Genomic DNA, 27,500 nt, shown 5'->3' with positions numbered 1-27,500 from the left:
AAAGACCATGTAGCAGCCATGTGGAAGGTACAGCTTCTGAACGGAATCTCTCCTACACCCTTTAATGGCAACCCAGCAGACTTCCCGTTCTTCAAAGAACAGGCACATACTCACCTTGAAAGTGAGCTACTAACTGATGCGCAGCGGGTAGAGTACTTACCGAAGTTCCTGAAAGGAGAAGCCTTGGAGGTCATCAAAAGAAACCGAGGCTCCTCCTATAGTGAGCTAATGAAGATCTTAGAGGAACGCTTTGGTCGCCCTATTCAGGTGACGCAAGCCTGCATCGAAGAGTTAGTCTCAGGCCCCAAACTTGCCTATGGTGACAACATGGGTCTGCTTAATTTTGCCGAGAAGCTGAACACTTCAACCAAGGTTCTGAAGGGAGATGTGGAACGCGAAGCAAGCGTAGCTACCAATTTGAGAAGAATCGTAAACAGACTCCCAAATGATTTAATCACCAAGTGGCAGACCGAAAACTACGAGATTGTTAGCCGTGGTGGAACTGCACGACTAAAGGACATTGCAAAATTTGTGAAAAGGCAAGCGTCAATAAGGAATGACCCAGTGTTTGGAATGCAGCCGCAAAGGGGAGAAAACAGGACAAACAAGTCCCCCCCCAAAGCTTCTAAAGGATCGGACCTGCCCACGAAAAATGCTACGATCAACGCCACATCGCTTAAGAACGCCCCCAAGAAAGAGAACTCTGCAAACTGTGCAATTTGCAAGTCTACTCCCCACCGACTCCAGGAGTGCCCAATCGTCAAACAGTGTGACCGTGTAGCCGTGCGTCGACAATATGCAGCATCGTATGGGTTCTGCTTTAACTGTGGTTGCCATAATCCCGATCACAGTGGTACTTCCTGTCCTGAGCCACCAGCTTGTTCTCTGTGTCCTGGACACCACTTACCAATACTGCATAGGGACAACAACAATGGACGCAGAACTCCTGGAAACAAGAACACTCATAACCCCACTAACCGATACAGTACTCCGACTGCTGACCCAATAACCCGGCAACCACAAATGGAGCAAGGCACAAGACAGCCGCCCAGCGACAGGCCACAGACTTCGATTACATCTGCCGGTGTCAGCACCACAAGAGCCCAAGTTTTGTTAAATGTAGTTCCTGTAACCATTACTGCAGAGAACGGTGGTTCCCTTTCTACATATGCATTTCTTGACAATGGCTGTACCGATACCCTCATTGACAAAGAGCTTGCTGATCATCTTGACCTGAAAGGGATCTCGGAGCAAATCGGGATTAAGACTATTACGAACAGCGAGGAGCTGGTGGAGAGTCGACGCGTTTCCTTTACTCTCAGTCCTGTAGAAGCATACGGTGAAGACATTGATGTTAATGAAGCTTACGTTCTCCCTGACCTGAATCAATCAGAACGAGTTTTGCCGGGGACAGTAGATGTCCATAAGTATCCGCACCTTCAAGACCTTACATTCCCAGTGGTGGACTTTGAACGAGTCTCGATCATTGTGGGGAGTAACGTCCCTGTTGCACACTTGCAGAAGGAAGTCAGAATCCCGAAAGACAACAAGAGCGGCCTCTACGGTTATCGGTACCCTCTCGGTTGGAGCATTTCAGGTCCATTGACTATCGCTGGGACAAGAAGAGCTGAGCTCAATTTCATCTCTGTTGGACACAAACCTGACGACTTTGTTGAAAGGTTTTGGAAGATCGAAGACTATGGAACATTGAAAGCAGGAGAGAAGCCCTTATCTGTGGAAGACAAACGAGCCCTAAAAATCATTGAAGAAACTACTACCCTTGTAGACGGGCATTATGAAGTTGGCCTACTATGGAAGGAAGATCAGCCAAAGCTGCCAAACAATCGCATTTTAGCTGAAAGACGAGCAGAATTGCTTAGACGACGCCTGACCAAAGCAGGAAATGAGCAAATGGCTGCTAAGTACCGTGGAGTCATGACTGAGTACATCTCGAAGGGTTATGCACGCAAATTGTCCCCTGAAGAAGCAGCTAGAGAAAGCTCGATAACTTGGTACTTACCTCATCATCCAGTGACTAATCCCAACAAACCTGACAAGCTCCGTATCGTCTTCGATGCCGCATCTGAGTATGAAGGAACATCTCTAAACAAGAATCTCGTTCAAGGGCCAGACATGACAAACAGTCTCGTTGGTGTGCTGCTGCGATTTCGACAGGGGCATGTAGGGGTAGCCGCTGATGTCGAGGCAATGTTTCATCAAGTGCGTGTGCGTAAACAAGATCAAGAAGCTCTACGATTCCTCTGGTGGACAGATGATTACGACAAACCCCCGGATGTCTATGTTATGGAAGTACACATATTTGGAGCAACCTCGTCCCCTTGCGTTGCAAATTGGGCCCTGAGAAGAACAGCCAGTGACAATGCTGAAAGGTTCAACCCGCAAGTTGTTGCAACTGTTGACAGGAACTTTTATGTTGACGATGCTCTGCCATCCTTCAGTGAGGAGAATACAGCATCTACTGTAGCATCGGACCTAGTGAAAATCCTGAATCACGGTGGCTTCAACCTTACGAAATTCATGACGAACAGTAAGAATGTTTTGGCAACCATTCCCACCGAGAAAAGAGCCACACCAGATCTGAATCTTGACTTAGACGAACTGCCAGTGGAAAGGGCGCTAGGGATTCGCTGGTTTGCTGAAACAGATGAGCTTGGATTTGACATCAAGAACTTGAATCGACCCGAAACAAAGCGTGGAGTACTGTCCGCCGTTTGTTCCCTGTATGACCCTCTTGGGTTTGCTGCGCCTGTGGCCCTTACTGCCAGAGTAATTATCCAGGATATGTGGAAGGCTAAGGTAGACTGGGACCAGCCACTCGAAGAAAACTTCTTAGCCAGATGGAAGTCTTGGACCTCACAGCTGTCATCCCTCTCTGCACTGCGCATCCCACGTTGCTACTTGCCAGCTGGAACAGATGCTTCCAAATGCAAACTACAGCTGCATATCTTCTCTGATGCCTCTGAAATTGGCTACGGTGCATCTGCGTATCTAAGAGTCGAGAATCCAGATGGGTCTATTCACTGCTCGTTTGTTGTGGGGAAAGCAAGAAATGCACCTGTCAAGTTCACAAGCATTCCAAGGCTTGAACTCCAAGCTGCTGTTCTGTCTACACGCTTGAATAAGATGCTGAGAGAAGAGTTGGACCTTCCTATTCAGAGCACCAAGTTCTGGACAGACAGCGAAATAGTTCTCCACTACTTGAAGAATGAAAGGCGTCGTTTCCAGACCTATGTCGCTAATCGAGTCGAAGAAATCAGAGGAAACTCACAGCCAGACGACTGGAACCACGTGCCAGGTGTCTTGAACCCAGCCGACGATGCGTCACGTGGCTTGAACCCCTCTGAGCTAAACCTTGATCACCGCTGGCTACGAGGACCAGAGTTCTTATGGCAACCTGAATCCTTTTGGCCCAACGCAAGCCTTCGAGAAGTCCCCGATGAAGGCCTAGAGCTTAAGAAAGAAACCCATGCTAACTGTACTGACATAAACACCAATGTCAAGACCCGCCAGGCAAGCGTACAGTCTAATTGCCCCCCCGCCACACCTGTTGAGACCACCATGCAACAAATAATAAGCACCTCCTCTGATTGGAACCGTCTCAGACGTCAAGTGGCTTGGCTCACACGCTTCACTCATTTCATCCGTGACCGGAAGACTGTCCACACAGGTCATCTGACTTTAGAAGATTACGATGCTGCTACCTTATCCATCGCAAAGATCGTCCAGCACGCAGCCTACGATCAAGAGATCAAGGATCTAAAGACCAGGGGCGAAGTCAGGGGATCCAGTAAGATCGCTAGTTTGAACCCAATGCAAGACGACCATGGTGTTTTGAGAGTCAAGGGACGTATAGCATCACCACCAGCTGCTGACACTGCCAGGAATCAAATAATACTGCCCAGAGATCATCCAGCGACAGTCCTGATGGTCCGCCACACCCATGCATCAATTGGTCACCTGGGGCGTGAACACCTCATAGCAAGGGTTCGAGAGACGTTCTGGATCCCACAAATAAGGGTGTTAACACGTTCTGTCCTGGGTCGGTGTCTTGTTTGTAAGAAGTTGAATGCCAAGCCGATGACTCAGCAAATGGCTCCCCTGCCAAGAAGCCGGATGATGGCGTACGAACCCCCATTCTCCTACACAGGAATGGATCTATTCGGTCCTTTATACGTCAAGCATGGAAGAGGAACAGCCAAACGGTGGTGCTGCTTATTTACCTGCCTGACGACACGTAGTGTACATCTTGAATTGGTTCACTCGATGGACACAAACGACTTCATAATGTGTCTGCGACGATTTATAAACCGTCGTGGTGAAGTGACTGAACTAAGGTGTGACAGAGGATCAAATTTTGTCGGCGGTGAACGAGAGCTGAGAGAGTCGATCGAGCAGTGGAACCAGCAACAAATTGTGCAAGAGCTTCTACAACGAGGGTGCAAATGGGTCTTCCAGCCGCCAACTGCTTCTAGCATGTCTGGGATTTGGGAGCGGATGGTGCGAAGTGCTAAGACTGTTCTGAAGTCTATCCTAGGGACCCAAGTAGTTACGGAAGCAGTTCTTCAGACGCTGTTGACTGAAGTTGAACGAGTGTTAAATGGGCGAGCGCTCACCGCCAATTCAGACGACCCAAATGACCTTCAGCCACTCACGCCAGCGCATTTCTTAATGCAGAGGAAGACTATCTGCCTACCCCCTGGCATATTTGAGAAAGCAGATCAGTATCACAGAAGGAAATGGAGGCAGGTACAATTTCTGGCAGACCTATTTTGGAAGAGGTGGTTGCGTGAGTATTTACCTACCCTGCAAGCCCGAGGAAAGTGGAGAAAGGTCTTACCTAACTTGAAGCCGAAGGCCCTTGTCCTGTTAGTTGATGACAACGTGCCGAGAGGATGCTGGAAACTTGGACGAGTCCTAGAGGTCTTCCCTGGCCCCGACGGCCTGGTGCGCACAGCGAAAGTCAAGACAAAGGACTCTGTGTTCATCCGACCTATTCAGAAGCTATGCCTACTGGAGAACGATCTTGAGAATAATTAGTCTAGGCTAGTGACGTTGGGCCTACCTACTGGGTTGTCCCAAGGCCGGCGGAATGTTTAGTCCAAATTTTATTTTGATTTATTTTTGCGTTCACTTCCCTTTTGGACACTACGTGACTACTTATATCATGTTAGTTTCGGATGGTCACATGACCACAGCAAAAGCAGATCACCACGTGTTTTCAAGTGTAGTGTTATAGAGCAAATGTTTTGAATTTCTCATCGATTGCATCGCACAGAATGTAAGTAGTTTTGCTCTTTAGTGTCGCTTTAGGTTTATTTAGGTTTTCTTTAGGTTTATTTGTCATTTTTGCTTATTTTATGTTCAGTTTTCACCGTTCATGACCAGTGATCACCGATCGAACCAAGCACGAGAAACTTGGAGATTAAAGACAGATTAATAGTCCAATCAACGCGTCGAAATTTCTGTGTCGACCCCAACAAGGGCCACTTGCCAGTTTTCAGGGAAACATTCCAGATCTTATGAATGACACTTGTGAAAATCTCAGCGTGATCCCTCCAAATCCAAAAGGGAATGAGATCTGGTCCCATAGCGGTTTTCTTCAGATGTTGTAAGCAATTCCACACGTGTCTTTCTGATATCTGAGGGGCTTCTAAGCTCTTATCCACAATAGCTGGTACCGGCTTCATATATGCGTCATCAGTGCACAAATCGGCGAAGTAGTCGTTAAGCTCCTCCAGTGATTTAGTGTCCAATGTAACGTCAGCAGACATGCTGATCGTTGGGACAAGTTATCTACGTGCTTCCACCATTCTCTGGATCCGACAGGTGCTTTTGCGAGTGTTCTTCTGTTCTTACTAATCAATTCGCTTATTTTCCTGTTAACCTCAGCCAGCCGATCTTTATTGCTTGGAGCTATTCTTGACTTTACCCTCATTAACGATTTTACTAAGGGTGTCATCCACACCGGATCACGCGATGACATGCGCACTGACCGCAACGGCATACACTCATCCATGTGGTGTTTAATTTTTGCTTCCAAATTAAACTACTATTTATATAAGAGCCTGTTTAGGCTAACTTGGAAAAATCCAGGTTCTTAGTCGCGGGTTTTTCGCATCTTAATTTAAGAAGAGAACTTTTTAACTGCAAAGCCCAAAGGGTCGTGAGAGCAAATATCATGAGTTGATTTTAAAATTTTCCTTCAGTTTTGAATAGACCAAAGCCTTCTCTCGACTTTTTTCCCTCTCTTTGTTGGTTACAAAACATTGATAATAAATCAACAAGTTGTAGAGGTTTGTAATGACGTCTGTATTTTTGTTTGGCTTCACGCAGCTATATTATCTCTGCCCTCTTGACGAATAAAGAAGACAAAGGATTGGTTTTTAAGGAGTGCGTGGAGCGCAGAGAATTTACCGCCTACAACATAAACATTTGACGAAGGGAAAGCCGAATTGTTTACATCCCTATATTTACCCGTTCTTTAATTTGACGAAAAGCTAGAGAAGCATACCTCATTGAGAGAGATAAAACTTTTGAACCATTGGGTATAAGAAATATGAAATGTAATACAGTCTTTATTTCTTCTATTTGTTATCATTTATTTATACTATTTTACATTTCTTATTTTTACATTTCAAATTTCTTTCCAATCACTACTTCAACGGTTTTTGTTTTCAATGTTCACTTTTTTCTCATTTAAATTTTCTCGTGTTTTTGTAGTATCATATTGCACGCTATTCCTTAATTTTCAAATTGTAACGTCAAATTGTTAACCTCTTCATTATATGAAGACCCTGAAGAAGGAAGGCCGTGCCTTCCGAAATATTGGTAAAAATATATATATATATTCCCGACTGTAACACCAGCCTTGCCTCTTTTGTTTTATAGCCGAGTTTCACGATAGCTTCGCACGGTTTTCGTAGTAGTTTGCGTCGAAAATTGGAGGAGCTTTAAAAGCTACCAAGAACCTTAAATCAATAAGAAAGATGAAAAGTGCCTGCTGTTTTTAGTTTTAAAATATCCACACGTATCCAGATATTTTTAAAAACAGAGATAACTTTATCGGTTTTCAAAACAGTACGCGTCCAAATGAAGTGTATTTGATTCGTTTTCTCACGACGATAAAATACGATAACATTTCTTACGGAGCATGCTTAAGGTTAGGAGTATGTGATGTTTGACATCATTGTATTGGAAAGCGTTTGCCGGGTTTTGACCGTCCACATGTAAACGAGAACCGGCGTTTTCAAAAACCTCTACTCTAGGAACCGTTTTCGAAAACCTGCTTTTCATGGTGTCCGAAAACGCCGTTTACGTGTGGACGGACGTAAAAGGGAGATAAAATCTGTGTCCTGTGAACGGGGCCCGAAAGTGGAATCAATGCTGTCCAGGTGGAAGATATTCACTTTGTAATTGATTTGAGTCCCTCCCCCCCCCCCCCCCTACCCCCCCGCTAACCTCTCCGTTCACCCACCACACTGCAAAACAAACCAGCATTATGAGGGTGTTGAGGCAGCATGGTATTTTCAGTTTCCTTGAAAGTTTAGAGACTTTATGTTAAAACAGCTATTCTCCTGTATCTACGTTGTAGGTAGTCAATCCAAGTCACTGCCCAACAGTGCCGTGGGCCTCTGGCTCCAGCAAGAAAGGATGGTGAGAAGGGTGTGCCACAGGATAACCACAGAAAAAGTGCACACAGGTAAGCCACTCTTATATTGCTAACTGGGATCGAACATAGTGCCTTTGGGCTTTCAGATTGTTTTGTTGTTGTAGTGAACGAGCGGACAAGTTACTTGTCGCACATAATAACGCCGATGAGGTGCCTGGTTATTTTGGGGACTAAAAATGCTGCTCGATCGAAGAAGTAGTAATTAGTTGGATGACATTAATTAAGCATGATCAAGCCATCTTGTTTACATTCGACACAACTCAGCCTCTACCTGTTCCACAGAAAATGATCAGGGAGGCACGTTTGGGAGCTGCTTCATACAAGACGGTAGTCTAGTCTGGAGGTCTAACTCCAGTTATACAGGAAATAATCGTTTATGGTCTGTCACCTTTCAACTGATTGCAAAATAGGGTGTAAATTTTACATTTGTGATAAATGTAGTAACTGTTAGTTAAATCATTTGATAAAAAAAAGAGCTGAAAGAAAAGACAGTTGACTTGAAAGAGCATGCATGCAACATTTTTATTTAGTCTTGAACTGGGAACTTCAAGCGTTGAGTAGTTATTAGGGAGTTTAAGATACCGCGACTACGGACTACGACTACGGTTAAACATGCTACTGCGCATGATCAAAACCACGTGACTGTTTATTTTTCCCCCGTAGTCCTGCGGCTACGGTGAGTTGTTGAGCTGTTTCTCGTAGTCGGGACTACGGAGATCCTTTTGCTCGTATTTTGCCGTCTCGGTAATTCAAGAATCTCGTCTTTTTGTAAAAACGTTTTCAATTCACCTGCTTTAAGTGCGAGGGAAGCGAAATATGTAAGTTGTGTCTAATTTCTGCTCAGATTTACGCTTTTAATCCACCGTTGTGACTACAGTTTTATCTCTCATATTTAAATAAGCTTAGCTGTTTATACGCAGAATTCAGATTGACTGCCGAGGAGAAGAGAAAGCATGTAGGTAATTTACTTTCTCTTCGCACTTGAAAAGTTTCAATGTTTGTTCGAACTGATTAGTGTGTCTTTCTACTTGTGTAACCTTTGTTTATGCGAGTTGTTGTATCGCATTTGCTTAATGAAAATGATGTAAACATCTTCGAGACAATCGAAACTCGGCATTTCAATACTTCAAACTACATCAGATCAGTAGTCGGAGAAGTCCATCTTCTAAATCTAATAAATGAGCTGTTACTATTATATTTCTGTCTATTTCTTTAATATTTGACATACACCTAATTGCAATAAGGTTGTCATAGGAAAAAGCAAAAAGCCAAATAGGAATTAATTAGCATTAAATTATCATTGCTTGCAACATTCACAACACACACGCTTATAGCTGAATATTAATCACGTAATATGAAAGCTAAATCATTTGCATCAGTTTCTTGGTGTCATTCTAATGCAATTCGAGGCTGATTCATCTAGCGGATTTCAAACGTGCTCTAATTACAAACGTACATCGGATAACTACTAAAGAAAAAATGGCTCCATTTTTTTCAATAAATATAGCCTGGGGTAAATTCCAGGAACGCGACGCGTCTTCTCGTTTAATGCTAAATGGAAAAGCCAGTCTGCGTATGGTTTGCAGTGCACAACACCATCAGATCACAATTTTCAAGCATCAAATCAGGGGTGTAGGCAGGACTTTCCATCGTGGAGAGGGTGAGGCGTTCCTCCGCCAGTTCCTCTCCCGCGCCACAAACCAAGCTTCGTTTGTCAGGACCCTTTTGTTACACACATCAGTGTTTCATGTGCGGAATCTTACAGCGCGGAATTACAGAATTATTTCTTGTTATTGTGAATGACTTCTTAAATAATTGTTAAATTATTAAAATACGCAAATGTAAATCACATGCTTAATTAATTCCTATTTGGCCTTCTGCTTTTTGCTTTTTGCTTTTTGCTTTTTTCTATGACAACGTTATTGCAATTAGGTGTAAGTATTCATGGGCGAAAAACTGAAGTAAAACCTGTGGAACGAAAACTTTGTTTACCAATTTCACCCGACGTAATTGCTTCCTTCAAGTATGGAAGAATTTGTTCATTGTTCTAAAGATAAGATCACATGCAAAACTGACTTGCATTTTTATTGTGAACAGTGATGAAAACAAGAAAATCTTTGCGTGTTGTTTCCCTCTCCGCCTCTTCTCTCGTAGTCTACTGTCTGTCGTGCAATCTTAACGTTCTATATTTGCACGACTCAACCCAGTGCTACAAACAAACTCTAGGACAACGCTCGCCCAGCCGTAGTTCGTAGTCCGTAGTCTCCTTATCTTAAACTCCCTATTAACTGTACGAGGGGAAGGAGACTGTGTTGGAGAAAACAATAACAAAAATCAATATCATTTTTAAGTTGATTGCAGTTAAGTCGTTAATAAAAACATGTGTAAGCTTGTAAGGGCCACTTGGCATTAACAAACTACTGTACGTAAGATCCTGAATAAGTATGAACGTGACAAAATGTTCTTTTCAAGACGAACGTGCCTTCAAGTCGTTGTACTATTCTAGGCTTTTAGCATTGTGGTCCATGTTAATTAATGCTTCAAACACCATGCATAAATTATTATCCTTATTATGTCATTCTTTGCAGGAAGTGGTCAGAAATTCCAGGTGACAACCTACAGAACGAGACTCATGGAAGCGAAACGAGATTTAAAATGGAAAAGAAACAGGTCGGGTAATGGACTTTGTCTATCCAGCTTAGCTTAAAGCTAATTCTAGACAAGAGAAATAGAAGCTTCTCACAGGCCTCGGTTCTGGGGAAAATTATAGAGTTAGTGTGCGAAGCAGTCGTGTTTGGAATTAGTTTCAGTTTCAAACAAAAGGTGGAGGAGGTCACGCGCATGCGTGACAAGCGTGATAAAATCGCGCGCTTAACGCGCGAGAATCCGCCACGCATTGAGCTATTCGCGCTTTGTGAGTAGCGATCCAAGTAAAAACGCGAATGCTTTGCAGTCTGCCTATTGCTACAGTCCTGTAGTCTTAAGTAGTCGTTTGGCAACTCCGGCAGCCTCAATGCGATTTCTCCAGCCTTTTCTAATTCCATGGTTTTTAGGGGTCTACTCTACCTGCAAGCGAAGTCTCTCAAATGTGACGATGGGATGAGGAGAAGGAATGCAAGAAAGGAAAGTTTAGAAATAAAACCCTTCGCCCTCCATTGCTACCAATAACTTGCTCGTTGCCGACAAATTCAGGGGGAGAGACGGACCTCTCCACCCCCGGGTGACGCCGCTGCGGCGCCCTCAGCGCCAAGGGTCAGCGAACAGGGAAATGGGGGACGAGTCAGTCGATACTAAATCTCAGACTCTACTTATTACTGTTTGCTTAACTCATCGGTACTGTTACCCTATAATTCTAGACACCTGTTTTGTTATTTCGGACAACTCGTACTCTTGTTCTTGTTCTTCTTGTTCTTCTTGTTCTTCTTATTATTCTTAATTATCATCATCATTATTGTTACTATTACTTCTGTCAGGGGCCAGCTCCTGGTGATCAGTTGTAAAAAATACGTTCGGTACAAATGAAGCTGTTGTTGTTGCCACCTTGTCTCACCCATCACTTTTTCCCTAAAACAGGTCTGCCTAGACATAAACCTCTGCATCGCTTCTCCTTCAGAGGTGACAACAATCAGGAATTTAAATGGTCTGCAAGACATCATTAGCGCTATTAATTGCACGTGCGCGCCACGTGAAAGAGGCAGCAGGCGTGTGTCCGCTGAACATGTGCACTTCAGAGGAACTAAGTACGAAACAAGAGTTGATGTTGGTCAGTGCGTTAGAAGATGTCGTGTGCATGGTGAGTCATGAATAATGTTGTTAGAGAGCTTTAGATTTGAGGACGAGGACGAAATTTATCTTGAAGTTTTTCTTACGAGTATTCTCAAAAATTATACACCCCCAGAAAGCTTTATTATTTTACTCTCCCGCTGATACAGTCGACTCCCGATAACTCGAACCCTCGCTAACTCGAATCTCGTGCTAACTCGAACCATTGGATTTCAATACCAATTTCAAGACTGAGACACACGTATCAACTCCGCGGTAAGGCCAGTACCTTACGTATGCGCACAACTCTATCACCCGGGCAGTGGCAGCCATGGACAGCTTTTTCGCCCTTACTGAGGCTCATCAACATAGCATAGCTGTCGAGTCAATGGACGATCCCGTGTCTCAAAGAGAAATAAGCAATAAAGCTTCAAATGTTGCAAGTAGAGGTGAATTAGGACGATTGCTATTAATTATTAATATCTACAAAAACATCCCTTATTACACATTGTATCTTCTGCGTAAAAACGAGGATATACTATTGTTAAACAAAACTTTCGTACCTCGCTAGAACTTCACTATAATGGTAAAAATAGCTTTTACCATAATCTTATCAAAATATCTGAATATTTTAACCTGCCCGATTTTTATCCTAATAATTTAAGTGAAGCTATGATCAAACATTATAGAAATAAAATAAAACAAAAAATATTACATATTGATTACATACAATCATTCTAAGAAACTACAATTTTACAGCATATTTAAACATGATTATAAAATTTCAAGTTATCTAGACTTAACCAGAAATTCAACCAATCAAAAGGAAAGACTTAGTGAAAATTCGTATAAATAACCACAAACTCGTGATTGAAACTGGAAAATATAATCAAACTCCCCACAACGATAGATTTTGCCCTGTTTGTAACTCTGGCATAATTGAAGACGAATTTCATTTTCTCTTGCATTGTCCAAAGTATTCAATCCCAAGGGAAAAATTCTACAATCAAATCCAACATAATTTTGTTGATTTTAATCAGCTATCTTGCACAGAATTAATAATTAAATTGATGAAATCACAGAATTTTTCTGTAAATTCACATTTGTTAAAATGTATTTCATTATGTAATGATTAACGTATTAATAATTTGTTATCAAATCATACTGATGACACTTGATTGGCCATTTTAATCATTTTTGCATTGTATTATCATTAGTGTAAATTGTAACTTTATCTTAAAGCTTTTGCAATACTGTAAATATATAGTAATGCAAATAAAGCTTATGTTGTTGTTGCATTACATTTAATCGAAAAAGCCCGCCCTCAAATCACCTTGGCATCTTTAAGTAGCAAAATCAATAAGCACCGCAGCGCTCTTTCGAAATTTCCATCCGATTTTTTTACAATTTGGTTTGCGCGAACTTAACTGACTGAAGTTTAATACGCAGCCTTGCAGACTCAGTTAATGGGAGTATCACGTACGTACTGTCTACGATAAATAAAATTTAAAGTTGTTTAGGGAGATACTTTATCATCACTTTCATCATACTTATTTAAATACCATAATGCGAAGAAGAAATCAGTGAAAGTTCAAACCTTGTTTTGTTTTGAACTTTCATTTCTTCTAAAGACAGGTTTTAAACTTATAGAGTGTTTTCACATGACGTCACGGCGGCCATATTGGTGTCCCAAAACAATGAAATGGCGGCCATGTTGGTGTCCCAAACCAATCCTGTGGGAGATGAACTCTTTTCTTATGCAAACTCTTTCTTTTGTTCCAATAAATTTGCGTAGATGCTGGCCACGTGAGTGAAAACACTCTATATCAATATGCTTCTAGCCAGTGTACAGACGTCCCCTCTCCCTCAGAAAAAATCGGGAGAAGAGACGACGTTTCTTCTCCCGATTTTTTCTGAGGGAGGGGGGACGTCTGTACACAGGCTATATGCTTCAAGCTTACATCAGCAATGGTAATCAACATATTAAAAGGTCTGATTAGCAAAAATTAGTAAGCGCTGCTATATTGCAGGGAAATGCGGCACTATCGCTTGAATGGGTTGAATGCAGGAGAAAAATGTGTTCATTCGAAAGAGTGCCGAGGCGTTTATTTATTTTTCTTCTTCTCCTGTGCGACTCTTACTTGAGGTCGGAGCCCTTTCGATTAAATGCAGTAAAACATTGAATTTTTCGACAGAGCGTCGCGGCGCTTATTGCTTTTCGATTTAAAAGATGCCAAGGATTTTCGGGTGGCGCCGTTTCGATTAAGTCCTTTTTTTCAAGCTGTGTTGTGCCAGAAAGTGGCGGGTTTGTGTCATCGAGTGTGTGTGCGTGTGTAATTTTGGGCTCTAGCCCTGGTAGGGGAAGGCGGTTGTGGGAATGCGTCAAAGGGCTATTGATAAAAAATTCTAGGACAGTTCCCTGGAGAGAGACCTATCTCGGAAAAAATATAAATGAATGTTTGAGACAGAGGAAACACCCGGGAGGGATACTCCCTTACATAGGCTATATAGGTATTTGCTGCCCCATCGGGTAGGGTTTTTGCGCCGTTTTGGTCTGAAAACGGGTATGGTTTTCGAGGGAACTACGGGAGTGTATGAACGTATTTAACGTTTCAATTCCAAATAGTAAGAAAGAAAGAGAAATATGGGAATTCGAAAATCGAAACGAATTTAAAAGTTTCAGCTATTCTGCCGTGGTAGTGAGAATTAGAATGCAAAAAAACTTATGTCCTATTTTATAGTAGTAATTGTACCTAAACAGTCTTTGTGTCAGCCATTATTTATGTATAGTAGGAAGTGTATTTTGTGTACTTGTAGTAGTATTTTATTGGTTTAGATGTAGTAGTGCTTGTGCAAAAAAATAAAGGGAAAAAAAAATTTAAGGAATTTTTTTGTTTGCGCTCTAATGTAAGTAATACTAACATAATTTCTGCCTAAAGGCTAGGTCTGAAAACGGGTCTGGAAAATGACATTTTTCGGTCTGAAATAGGGTCAGGATTTGGAGAACCGGGCGGCACACCCCCACCAAGAATTCCGAGGAGTACACCCCCGGGGGGGGGGGGGGGGGGAACAGAACAACAGATTTTGTTTTGAGCAATGCGTTTATGCAATTTAATTAATTTCCACAAATATTTGTCCACGCAAGAATTAAGCCTTCACTTAACCTACAGTTTCTATTTAGCATTGTAAAGGACACTGACATAGGCGTACGGGCCAAGGGGGGCTGCAGCCCCCCCAAATATTGGTCAACTCAGATTGTTTGGGCAGCGAGAGAAAATTTGGGCAAAGCCAGTTTTTAAAGACGTCTCCATGTTTATTTAATTATTTTGAAGACCTGAATATTAACCTGAAGTAGGCGTAATAATCCAGTTACATTACATAGGTGGTTTGCCTAGTATCTGATGAGTAATTTACATATTTGCAGTTTTTTTTTTCGTTGGGCACTATACTGCACTGCACTAGCTGGAATGGGCTATTTCCAGTCGTGAATTAATTAAAATAAACTTTCGCATAATTTTCTAGAATCATCTCCACTCGAAGAACAGTGTATAGCAGATAGCATTTAGCAATGGGTATAACCTGCATAGCAAGCGTTTCCGCGCGAGTTCGACTGGAAACGCTTGCTACGCAGGCCAGTACAATGGGTATGAAAATGAAGAAGTGGCTGACTAATTCTCAGTTTGAATTACGAGAAGAATCTTAATTCTTTTAAAAAATCCATCGAGCGGTTTAAAATTATTCGCTAACTTGTTAAAGTAGACCGAAATGTTTACAAAACCGCTAACAAGAGTGTCTCGATAAATACCAATCAAATCCTTTTTTCCATTCTAGCAATCAAGCAGAGCTATCTCCACGATCTTTCACACATGTTTTTGAAACGATTAAAACTACTATGAGGTGCTTCGTTTCCACAGATAACGGCAAAAAATCAAGATTTTCCCTTTCTTACCGTATTTCTAATAATAAAAACTTCATTCCAAAATATCTCGATAACGCACTTAAGGTTTTGCTTAAACTTCACGAACATCGAAGCGACCGTATTGGAGAAAAAAGCTCCTGTGAACGACTTTGTAAGGATCCTGTGCCGAGAATCATTGCTGAAGCAAAAATAGATAATGGAGTCATTTCGTTGCTATAACAACCCCGATGTCATTGCAACCCGGATGATGACTAATTCTCATCTTAATACAACTGTGGTCGCAATTTTTCCAAATGTTTGTTTATGGCGACGTAGTTTATGCTATTGACCCTGAAAACCTGTATCGAGCCGCCTTCATATGCCAGGACGGCCTATGTTGTTGCAATATGGCCCTCATTTCTTTTCCACTCTTTCATAAAAATTTTTGGCAACTTGCGAGAGTTTTTTGGGCAAATGGTTTACCGCCCCCCCCCCCCCCCCCCCCCTGGCAAAAAATTTCCCGTACGCCTATGGACACTGATCATTGACTATGAAGTGGAACAACATTTTTTACGTTGCATTTGTATACTCATTGCACCAGGATGTAGCCCCACGCTTTAATGTTTCTGTTACCATTGTCTGGTTCATGAGAGGCCGTGTTTCCACAGGTGTTGTCACCATAAGGATAACCACCAAAACCAAACCCAATTCTTGAGTCAGGGGAATTACACTCGTTTTGTTCGTTTCCTATGATACCTATTCTTGCTTTGTTTCTGATTAGCCCGTGACAATTGAACCCTTCCTTGTTACAATTTCTCTGCAGCGATGCCTGTCGGCCAATCAGCTTCTTCCAGGTGTCACGACCCAGTGACGTCGAACGGTAGTCTCCGTCAGCGATCAGGGAGTGTAAGGAGTTGGCTTGTTTGTTGATGACGATTGAATTAACTTGAAGGCCGATCTTCATGGCGAGGCAGATCTTAGTGAATGGTGTGCTCCAGTAGGTGGGTAATTTTGTTTCTTGACCATTAAGCAGGGTCTTTCCCGCAGAGGGATTATGGTCCTTCTTGTTGGTCCACAACTGTGAATCGTAACGAAAGGTATTCTAAACAGATAAAGAATGATATATCGTCAATTAACAAACCGTTTTCACATGACATCACAGCAGTCACATTCTGCTCCAAAAGTTTGTAAGACTATCCAATTTGGCCTTCTGGGCCCTGGGGGTCAACTACATCCAACCTCCTCCCCCTCCCCAAGTAGTTTTGAGAATATCTAGGCTAAGACAATCAAACACCTGGTAAGAATTAAAATAATGTAATAAATACCCCAGCCAGGTAAATGAAGTAACATGGCGGGATTCCTCTTAACATTTCGCTGTGATGATGGTCAATGGCCGCCATCTCGGTGTACTAGTGAGCCAGTGTGAAGAGGGCTACATTATATGACTGGCCGTTTTACGACCCGTCAAGATGAAGCGAATCCTGGGGTCTGTACAAGAAACAATTTCCTTTTTGGCCATGTAATAAATCCTTGATTTACCAAATCTTCGGTCAAGATGACTGGATACTGGGCTGGTTCTTTTTCGCGTTTTTATGGACCTCAACTCGGTCTCGGTTCATAAAAACGCAAATAAAAAGGAACTCAGCCAAAATCGAGCCAAATTAGCCTCATGGTTTGTCAGTAAAGCCCTATTCTTGCAAGAAACCTTCGCGGTAACATTTTTGAGAGCAGCACACAAGATTGTCCTCACGGGAAGACCCACTTTTGCGCAAATAATGGTAGGAAATATGCCAAAAAAGGTAAAAATTAAATAAAATCAATTTCTGTACAAAAATTCTGCTCCTTCATTGTAAAACTAACAATTCATCTGAAGCTATCAACCTTTCAGATAATAAACGTTTTGCCCCAAGGATTGCACTGGATTGAAATCACGCCCTTTGCCCCATTCATACCAAAGCTTAAAATTTACCTAACAGCTAACAGCAAACATGAGCCGGAATGGTTTACACAACAGACTCCCATACCCTGCAGTCCAGTGTGGATTGGCAATGTCTACATTTGATATTTCAATAGTACCCCCAGCCAAAAGCTGACCGGTATGTTCGTTTCCTTTCAGCTAATTGTTTAAAGGCTGTTTAGTTACTTTCATAAAACCATCTCCGCTGTTCACTTAGGGACCGGTCATTATTTATCACCTGGGGGGGGTCGGAGGATTTTGGGGGGGATCACTTGATTTTTAGGAGAACAGAGGGGGGGATCAGTCGTAACTGAGAGCCCAAAAGGGGGGGATCACTGAAAATTTTGGAAGAATTCAGAGGGGGACCACTCAAATCTGCTTGAACAATGCCAGTTTGAAAGCATACAACATAAATGTGCCCATTCTGCTGGGAGATGATAGCATTTGCAATCTCAATTTGTTCTAACACAACTTTATTTTGAAAAACGGAAGTCTGTCACACTGGCGAATGTGTGCATTTCAATTTATATCGAGAAAGCTTTGTTTTAACGCTTTTATATTTTTCCTTTTATAACGTGCTCATGACTTAGCTAATATTCATCTTTAAACATGACAGGTGAATTCTAAATTGTGAACTATATAAACTTCTGATAACTGAAACATTGTAAAAAGCGTGTTTGTTTAAACATAAACCATTTATCGCCTCTCCAGGAATGGGCGTCCTGTGTCAGCTCTATACTAAATTCGATTCAACTGCTTCATCTGCCTCATCTTGAGCCTCATCATCCCATTCAACAACTTCATTTGCCTCTTGAGCCTCGTCATCCGATTCAACAGCAACATTTAGTCCCATTCGGCAGGTTGACCCTCGACTTTGTGCCCTCAAAATGGCCGCTACTTGCTCTAGATTTTTTGCTAGGGTCGTGCTAAAAATACCCTTAATACCTGTATATGAACGTTTAAAACACTAAATATACACGTCGAAAGGTGAATATGGGTACAAAGACATGGGGGGGGGGGGATCACTAAAGTTATATATAGTTATGAGGGGGGATCACTTCAATAAAATAACATTTAAAGGGGGGATCGGCTAAATTTCATCGTGTTTAGCCCAAAATCCTCCGATCCCCCCCAGGCGATAAATAATGACCGGTCCCTTATGTCCAGGATTGCAATCTGTCGCAAAACTGATTTGCTAGCAATTCTCGGTCGCAATTTTAGCAAAAAATAGATTAAAGTAAACTGCTCGAGGTTGATCGATGGGTTATTTAACAATTATTCCACGAGTGCGCGTTGGATATGAAATGGTAGCTTAGCCAACGAGCCGCGTAGCGCCGAGATGGCTACAATCATTTCATATCCAACAAGGGCGAGTAGAATAATTTTTTTTTTTTATCAAAAACGCCCACAAAACAGTATCGAGAATTCTTCCCAACTTTATTTGTAAGGGACCGGTCATTATTTATCGCCTGGGGGGGATCGGAGGATTTTGGGCTAAACACGATGAAATTTAGCCGATCCCCCCTTTAAATGTTATTTTATTGAAGTGATCCCCCCTCATAACTATATATAACTTTAGTGATCCCCCCCCCCCCCCCATGTCTTTGTACCCATATTCACCTTTCGACGTGTATATTTAGTGTTTTAAACGTTCATATACAGGTATTAAGGGTATTTTTAGCACGACCCTAGCAAAAAATCTAGAGCAAGTAGCGGCCATTTTAAGGGCACAAAGTCGAGGGTCAACCTGCCGAATGGGACTAAATGTTGCTGTTGAATCGGATGACGAGGCTCAAGAGGCAAATGAAGTTGTTGAATGGGATGATGAGGCTCAAGATGAGGCAGATGAAGCAGTTGAATCGAATTTAGTATAGAGCTGACACAGGACGCCCATTCCTGGAGAGGCGATAAATGGTTTATGTTTAAACAAACACGCTTTTTACAATGTTTCAGTTATCAGAAGTTCATATAGTTCACAATTTAGAATTCACCTGTCATGTTTAAAGATGAATATTAGCTAAGTCATGAGCACGTTATAAAAGGAAAAATATAAAAGCGTTAAAACAAAGCTTTCTCGATATAAATTGAAATGCACACATTCGCCAGTGTGACAGACTTCCGTTTTTCAAAATAAAGTTGTGTTAGAACAAATTGAGATTGCAAATGCTATCATCTCCCAGCAGAATGGGCACATTTATGTTGTATGCTTTCAAACTGGCATTGTTCAAGCAGATTTGAGTGGTCCCCCTCTGAATTCTTCCAAAATTTTCAGTGATCCCCCCCTTTTGGGCTCTCAGTTACGACTGATCCCCCCCTCTGTTCTCCTAAAAATCAAGTGATCCCCCCCAAAATCCTCCGACCCCCCCCCCCCCCCCAGGTGATAAATAATGACCGGTCCCTTAGAACTTCATCTGCGCTTAACGAGTGTCTTTTGGTCAATGACTTTCAAAACAACTGCTTCACAGAATGTCACTGATAACACGTAACGCAAAAGAGTATCGAGGTATGACTGCACAATAAATGTCACAAAATCTACCTAAGCGGTCCCTTCAAGATTTTCTGTCTTCACGTCATCCTAACCATTTCGTACTTGCGGGCGCAAACAATAGAAACGTCACCATAACCACCGATTCCTCGTGGCCCCTGTTCAAGCAAGTCGAGATTTTTTCTGGCATACTGACTGTATATTCCAGCTGTAAGTACTTTCCTTACTATACGCGCGAGTTACTGGAGTGCCTCCTCGGGATTTCGCCTTCTGGGCGAAATCCCTGCGGAGGCAAAAATTGATGCATCGCTGCTGCTACCTTTTCGCCATCGGTCTTCATGACGAGCGTCCATCCACCGCCTCCGCATGCTCCAAACTCAGCAGCTTCCATGTGACAGTACACAGGAATTAGTTTAGACTCCACATTCAGGAAGTAGGCTTTGTTCTCACGCTTCCTAGTAAATAGATATTTTTGTAATGATATATTTGAGGCACTGCATGAAATCAAACAAGATTTGTTTTCTCTACATGTTTTAGTAAGTGACCGTCCTCATATTCAATCGGATGCAATAAACGATTGGATTTAGAGACATAAAAAGAATAAATATAAACAAGAATGTGACAATCTTTCGCACGTCGCGGACAAAACTGACATTTGGTACGGAGCAATGTCGACCTTGCAACAAAGAAAGACGCACGGTTACAAAAAGTAGCACCAGCCGAATGCAGAGAAGGTTGTTTGAATCGGGTGGTGCCGCCTAAAAAAGAATTATATGTACCCACTCGGAAAGTAGCACGAGAGCAAGCTCTCCTATTTGGGCAAGCGAGGCTCGCACAAATAGGAGAGCTTGCTCGCAGGCTACTCCGAAGCTGCAGTAAAACGGATAGTTAAGCCGTTAAAGCGAGAAATGTTATAATTGACCACAAACGTAAAAGTTTTCAAATGTAATACAGATGAACCACAAGTGTAATAAGGCCCGCATATATGAAATGAAAACCGTAGTTTCTTAACGTGTATAATTTTGTTTTTTTAACAATATTTCGGCTGGCCATACCAGCCTTCTTCGGGTTTACAGATCTGTAAACCTGAAGAACTGGTATGGCCAGCCGAAATATTGTTATAAAAAAACAATACACGTTGTTATGAATCAGCTTTGCAGTAGTCTTCTCTACTTACATGTTTCCAGCAGATGCTGCCCTGCCACAAGTTTTTGATAAAACGAAAGATCAAAAAATCATACGAAAAGACATGAACGATACCTGGAATTCTGTGTTAGATTTGCTAGTATACTCAAAATGTCCAATTAAATGAAATTCTGGACCACAGGTACAAAACACTAGCCCTTAGACATCATTAACCCTTCTTGATGATGACATGTCTTGTTCGGGATGGCATTGCACATTTTGCATTGCTCTAAACACTGTGTGAAACAATTCAAAGGTACTTTCGGGAGTATGGCTGAAAGCATTTTTGTTAAATTGCCAGCCACACTAAATATCCAGCCAGAATATGTCTTCTAGACTTGGGGAAATACACAAAGTTTGTGGGTTCCATTATTTGTCACCAAGTAATTATTTCTCTCTGGAGACGCTCAGTGCTGCAATAAAGACTGTTGTGAGTGCCTATTAATTCGCCCCAGAGATGGGAATTTGACTCAAAATTGACCCAAGGGTGGGAAAATTGAAACCACTGATAGGTGCATTAGATCAAATGTCACCACTGTACAGACAAAACATTGCGTAACACTCGCGTAAAACGTGACAGTTCATGTGTGTCGGCGTAGAACGTGTACGAAGAATTTGACATATACATGTACTGTACTCACGAGGTCTTATCATAAATTTTCTTGCAACTTGACTCTATCCTACCTGTAAAAAAAATGATTGACAATGCGTCATTTCGTCATTGATTCTTTCACGAAGGACAGTGCGCATGAGAAAAGCTTGTAAATCACGAGCCGAAGACGAGTGATTTACAAGCTTTTCGAGTGTTCTCCCAACATCCCAAGTGGGTTATCACGCCGCCTATTGAAAGTGTGGTCTATTGCTTAAGTAAATTTTAATATGTTCAGGTACACGTTCGGAATACCCTTTCCTGCAAGCACACCTAAAGGATCCTTTAGTCAGGGGCACCTAACGAGAATATAGTTCAAAACCACTTAAACATAGAATTGTTAAACGTATTTTAGTATTTAAACGGTAGATATAGGCATATTTTTATCCCCTAAAAATTTTTTATCTGTTCGGATTTCCTAGCTGAAAGTCAAGTGATCCGAAAATTATAGGGATCAAAACTTACCTTTTCGAAAATTTTAGCCAGAAGAAAGGCTCCCGAAAATTCTAGGTGACCTTTTTAGGGTAAAAATCCGTTAAAAATAGGCAATTATACCATTTTTTAGATGTCCGAAAATCCTAGGAGAGGCAGAAAAGCAAGAAATTTTACAACAAATGTTCCGAAAATTCTAGATCTCAAATCGTCTTCCGAAAAGATATTTTTCCGAAAATTGTCGTTGGGTGCCCCTGTTTAGTGTTACGGCACAATGAACTGGTGGCGTTACAGTTGTGTTTTACTGTCTCTCTTGCTGCAAATTAAGCGTTAATGCTGAATTATCAAACCGTAGATCTGTTAAGCATCATAATATGCCGTACACATTCCTATTTTGTCGATGCTTTTATCATTTCAACCTGATTCACCCACGTAAACCCGAGAAAAGAAGAAGACAATTTTAAAGTATACATTTCAATAAGCATATCTTGAAGTGCTCGGTGGTATATTTACCTAAAACACACTTGTAAGATCCCTTATTGTTTTTGCATTCTGAAATATCGGTGTTACATAGGTGTTCTCCAGTCTCACACTCGTTTATGTCTGCAATCAAGAGTTAATGCTGAATAATCAACTGACTTTGTTCGATTTTAATGTAGACGCTGTTTTTCATGTTGCACACACTTGAAAAGCTTTCGCTGAGGGAGTTTAGCCTACGAAAAAGGAAAATTTTGGCGGCTCGAGCACGCAAAGCCAGCGAGAATAATACGGCTAGGAAATGCACGCGCTAAAATGTTCCTCGAACTCGCCATGTGAGCCTGTTTGCAGGCTACGGGGATCTGGAGGCTGCAACTACAGGCGAACCTGTATTAAGCAGCACCGTATTAAGCGGCCACCCTCTATTAAGCGGTCAGTTTTCAAAGTCCCGAAAATTACTTCTCTTGATGTACTGTAATTTCGATGTCTATTAAGCGGTCGCGGTCACCATTTGCTAAGTCCCAACTAGACTTTTTCTATTGTCGTAACCTGTATTAAACGGTCACATGGTGTTCACAGTTTTAAATAATGTAACACACTAGGTACAACAATTGATTTCCTTGTTTATTTTCGCAAACCATTAAAACGCCAGAAATGAATGTTTCTATTTGAGGTCAAATGTCTGTTCTGATCAGCACTGGAGATCTAATTCTTTGAACTGTATTTCGTGCAACCTGTATTAGGCGATCACTCTGTATTAAGCCGTCACTTAGCCATTCCCCGAGGGTGACCACTCAATACAGGCTCGACTGTAACATCAACATTCATCGTAGATACGACCTGTGGGGTGTTTCTTGGTGATGGGGAAACTATTCTTTGTAAGCTATAATTGTTATGTGGTGTGGATATTGTTCAGTGTCTTTTTAATCTTTTGTATTACGTCATTTTGTGATTGCACCAGTCCACAACACCAAGATACTACTGATCTATGACATACCACGTCTAAAAATGAAACCGGTTTCCAGCTTTAGCTAGCTTTCTGAGTGGCTGTAATCTTTATGGTATGGAATAGCATAAAACTAAAGATGAAATCCTGTTAGTTTAAGCTCCGTATGGTTTGCTACCTGTACAGTTAACACCATCCCCAGAATATCCTTGCTTACAAGTACAAGTGAAGGAACCCTTGGTGTTGGTGCAGTATGCATCATCGTGGCAGTTATGTAGTCCCGTTTTACACTCATCTACAAATCAGCAAGTGGAAGTTAGGTAAGAATTTGACGTAAAGTAATCCACCGACAAAGCCAGTTTTCACTTTCAGCCGATCAAGAGTTGTTTAAATTGTTTATTTGCAACAGTTCAACTGAGTTCAAATTATGATAATCTATGAATACTCTTCGTTCAATGTCACCAACTACGGCGTGATTTACTAAACAAGTTTGTTAAAGGACTTGGAACGTTAGTCTCAAAACTTCAATCAAGAAACTTTGCACCCCTAAGGACGCATCGTATAGTGCTGCTAGGCTACACTCAGGGGCACCCAAAGGATCTGTTCCTCAAAATACCTGTTCTCCAGGCCAGTTTTTGCTGGCTGGGAGATGTGGAAGAATAAATATGTCCGTGGAAGAAAAGTGTTGCTAAGAAAAAAATGTGTCTGAGGGGATTTGATGTTTAGAATAGTTACTATGTGTTATGGATCAGAAACCCCAGAGCCACCCCCCCCCCCCCATCCCTACTGCTGAGGGGTGAACTTTGCCTTATGACCACACCAAAACTGGCCAGTAATGTCTGGACATACATCTGCTGGGAAACTTCCAGTATGCCAGGTTGTAGGTTGTAGGTGCACCTTGCTGGCTAGGAACTTTTCCATCAGTCTTCCTTGGAGTGAGGAACAGATTAATTTTTAGTAGCAATCTCTCAAAATGCTTAAAATGGCTTCAGAAAGTTTTATTGATGCTTTGTTGTTGTTTTAAAATTTCCCGTTGGGTGCCCCTGTACACTGTCCAGTGACTTCCGGTTTTGCATCCGTGCCAGTGGGGTGGAGGGGGGTGTACTCCGGATTTCAGCTGACAGGAATAGAAAAGAATAATTCATCGGTAAAATTCATCAGGAGTATAAAGGGTCTTAAATAAACCTAACTACCCTAAAGAATATGCAAAACTATATATAACTAACCTAACTAAGACCTGTTTTTCACGAATGCCGTGTACACAGAACTTAAAAAATCAGAAATTCAGATTAGTTAATCGCTTAAATTGACTTAAAGATTTAGAAACAATACCAATTAACTGCACTGAAGCACACGTACCAACTCCGCGTTATGGCCAGTACCTTACGCATGAGCACAACCATATCACCCCGGCAGTGGCAGCCATGCACAGCTGTTTCGCCCTTATTGGGGCTCATGGTGGTGCGCATGCGTAAGGTACTGGCCATACCGGCCGCGGAGTTGATACGTGTGCTTCAATGCAGTTAATTGGTGTTGTTTCAAATTTATTTGGCCACACAGGTCAATTTTTCTGATACCATCTCCATAAGCATGCCGTGGGGGAACTGTTTTGCAGTTCCCAACCAACAGTTACCACTTGTTTACGGTGGAGCTGGCGCTTAAAGCAGTGCTTGCATTCGCCTCGGCAGTAAATGGTCTTTGTTACGCCAACTATTCCCCGCTAATTGACCCAACGGCTATGCCAAGCTGATGAGCCCCAATAAAGGCGACCCAACTATCCATGGCTGCCTCTGCTCAGGTGATACGGTTGTGAGCATGCGTAAGGTACTGGCCATAACGCAGAGATGGTATGTGTGCTTCAGTGCAGTTAATTGGTATTGTTAAAAATTTAGCCCTCTTATATCACTTCTCCGCTATAACTGAAGCTGTTCTTTATGAAGTTAGTTCCCACTCAGTTTGTTAACAGAGTCCCTTAGGGAGTAGCGCGTTTCACATCGTTTAACAATTTAGATGATAAATATCCTGGAACAAGATCATTTAAAGACTTGTGAACCATTGGGGCTTTTTGTATTTGAAACTGAGTGCTCAAGTCTTTCTAATTAAGTTGTCTAAATAAGCGGTTGGCATAAGCATCAAATCTAGAAAAGGTTAGAACACAAGCAGCACGGTTCTGAAGCTTCTGTAGCCTGTCAAACAAAGTTTTTCCACAATTACCCCAGACAATATCACTATAATCCAATTGAGATTGAATGAGGAGCGTTGTGTATACAATGGAGAGTGGGCGTTGGAACAAAAGCTCTAAGGATCTGTACCTTGAAATCCGGGGTACACCCTCCACCCCCCCCCCCCCCCGGCTATCCGCGCGGGATTTTTTCGTCCCACGAGCGACAACGCTTCCAATGAAGAAAACGGGTTCAGAAATGCATAATTTACATTGTTCTTTGTATAACAAAAACGACCCCAACCCTCCTTAAGTTATTTTTGCTTGTACTTAATTATTCATCCCATGCTTTTTTTATCACTCACCTAAACAACTGATTTCAATCTCTCTCATGATCTCTTCCATTTCTTCTCTGTTTCTTTCCTGCTCTTTAATTATCTTTTCTTCTTCTTTATTTCTCGGAACGGGACAAACTACGAAACAGCAAAACAAGAAATGAATAGTAATTATAAATCCATAAGTAGGTGGAGCATGATCGTCAGGGTGTAGTCCTGAATAGGACTGTGTCGGGTAAGTCATCTTCAGAGTTAAAGTCGTTTGTCGTTGCAGTCGTTTATTGTTAGTCAAATTGTCTCTTGCCTATAAAGTCACTTCCGTTTTTGTCAGTTTTGCTTGAGTCCGCCATAAGTCGTTTGTACTGCGCCCTTTGACTGCGATTCCAGTGGTTTTTGGTCTAATTTAGTAGGCCAGCTTTCTAAGATGAGTACTAGTTATGGTGGTCTGTAGAATGCGTAATACGTGTCGCAGAGTCCCGGTCGATTTAATGTTTCGTCTGGAAATGGTGCATGTTCAGCAATAAGAAGTGTGATTGTTGACATCTCCATTTCTTGTTGCTGGATCGTCGCTGTTAAACTGTACCTGTACGTGACAAAAGACAATCGAAACGACCCTAGTCTTTATAGCCAATAACAACACGGCTTAACTGACACCAGACCAATCACATCGAGACTTAATTAACCAATCAGGTCAATAACCAGAGTACAATACAGATATCAATATTGACGTTTTTGTAACCGTCGCCGTCGTTGTTGCTTTATAAGCTCCTTATTACAAACCTTCGCCACGGTAGTATAGGAACAGGAATAATTATAATTTTATAACAATAGAAAAATGAAGATGACGATCATAATAATAATAATAATAATAATAATAATAATAATAATAATAATAATAATAATAATAGCACGATTTTCTAAGATACAAATTCATTTAAAATCTATTAAGAAAGTAAAACAGAGGATCAGTCTTGAACGAAGGCGTTTGGCTCGTTTTGAAGCCTTGATCGCACATTTTTTATGTGTAAAACTCATTATTTCATTTGTTTTTTTCACTTCAGAATGATTTTTTGACAGCTTTCTGTATATGAAACAACAACAGGGTGCTTAAACATAATGCCTACAAACAGGTGCGCAATAAAATTTTGGTCCTGATGTCATTAGTCATTACCTCCATGGTTTACAACTTCCTGTGCCATCATCACAGCTGGGAACATGATAAAGGAACTGATAACTATCAATGTTGTCATGTCAGCCATCGTCCAAGCTTGTAAAAATAAAATAATATTGAATAATATTCATTGACACCTAAAAATGAATTTCGTTGGTGAAGGAGAACCGATGCATAACCACGAGTCGGGGTGGGATGAGGAGGCCCTGGAAATTGCGGTGGGGCTGTGCGCCGTAATATAATTCCTAAATCCTTTACCCTATTTAATTTCATACAAACAAATTTGACTTTCCTTACTCTGTTCTATTTCAGGTTAAAACTGGGGATAAATTCTCTCCCCCATTTTCATACC

General features: G+C 41.7%; 1 protein-coding gene across 1 annotated transcript; it reads right to left on the bottom strand.

Moving 5' to 3' along the window:
• Positions 1–15,939: 15,939 nt before the first annotated feature.
• Positions 15,940–27,236, bottom strand: LOC140944799 (uncharacterized). The gene is made up of 7 exons (XM_073393903.1): positions 27,149–27,236; positions 26,008–26,115; positions 23,660–23,776; positions 22,572–22,661; positions 21,619–21,661; positions 20,112–20,247; positions 15,940–16,452 (listed from the first exon to the last, which is right to left on the bottom strand). Exons 1-7 carry the CDS (start codon positions 27,234–27,236, stop codon positions 15,940–15,942), a joined length of 1,095 nt encoding a protein of 364 aa, XP_073250004.1.
• Positions 27,237–27,500: the final 264 nt, after the last annotated feature.

Source organism: Porites lutea, chromosome 7 (genome assembly GCF_958299795.1).
Source record: "Porites lutea chromosome 7, jaPorLute2.1, whole genome shotgun sequence".
NCBI classification, from domain to species: Eukaryota; Metazoa; Cnidaria; class Anthozoa; order Scleractinia; family Poritidae; genus Porites; species Porites lutea.
Note: the sequence above shows the minus strand (reverse complement) of the source record. Positions and strands in the feature narration are given on the sequence as shown.

Excerpts from the sequence above, each read along its gene's own strand:
- LOC140944799 (XM_073393903.1), bottom strand. The coding sequence starts at position 27,236 with ATGGCTGACATGACAACATTGATAGTTATCAGTTCCTTTATCATGTTC. Across the intron at positions 26,116-27,148 it reads GGAAGTTGTAAACCATGGAG|TTTGTCCCGTTCCGAGAAAT; the intron begins GTAATGACTAAT and ends GCTGTTTCGTAG. Across the intron at positions 21,662-22,571 it reads ATCTTACAAGTGTGTTTTAG|GTAGGATAGAGTCAAGTTGC; the intron begins GTAAATATACCA and ends TTTTTTTTACAG.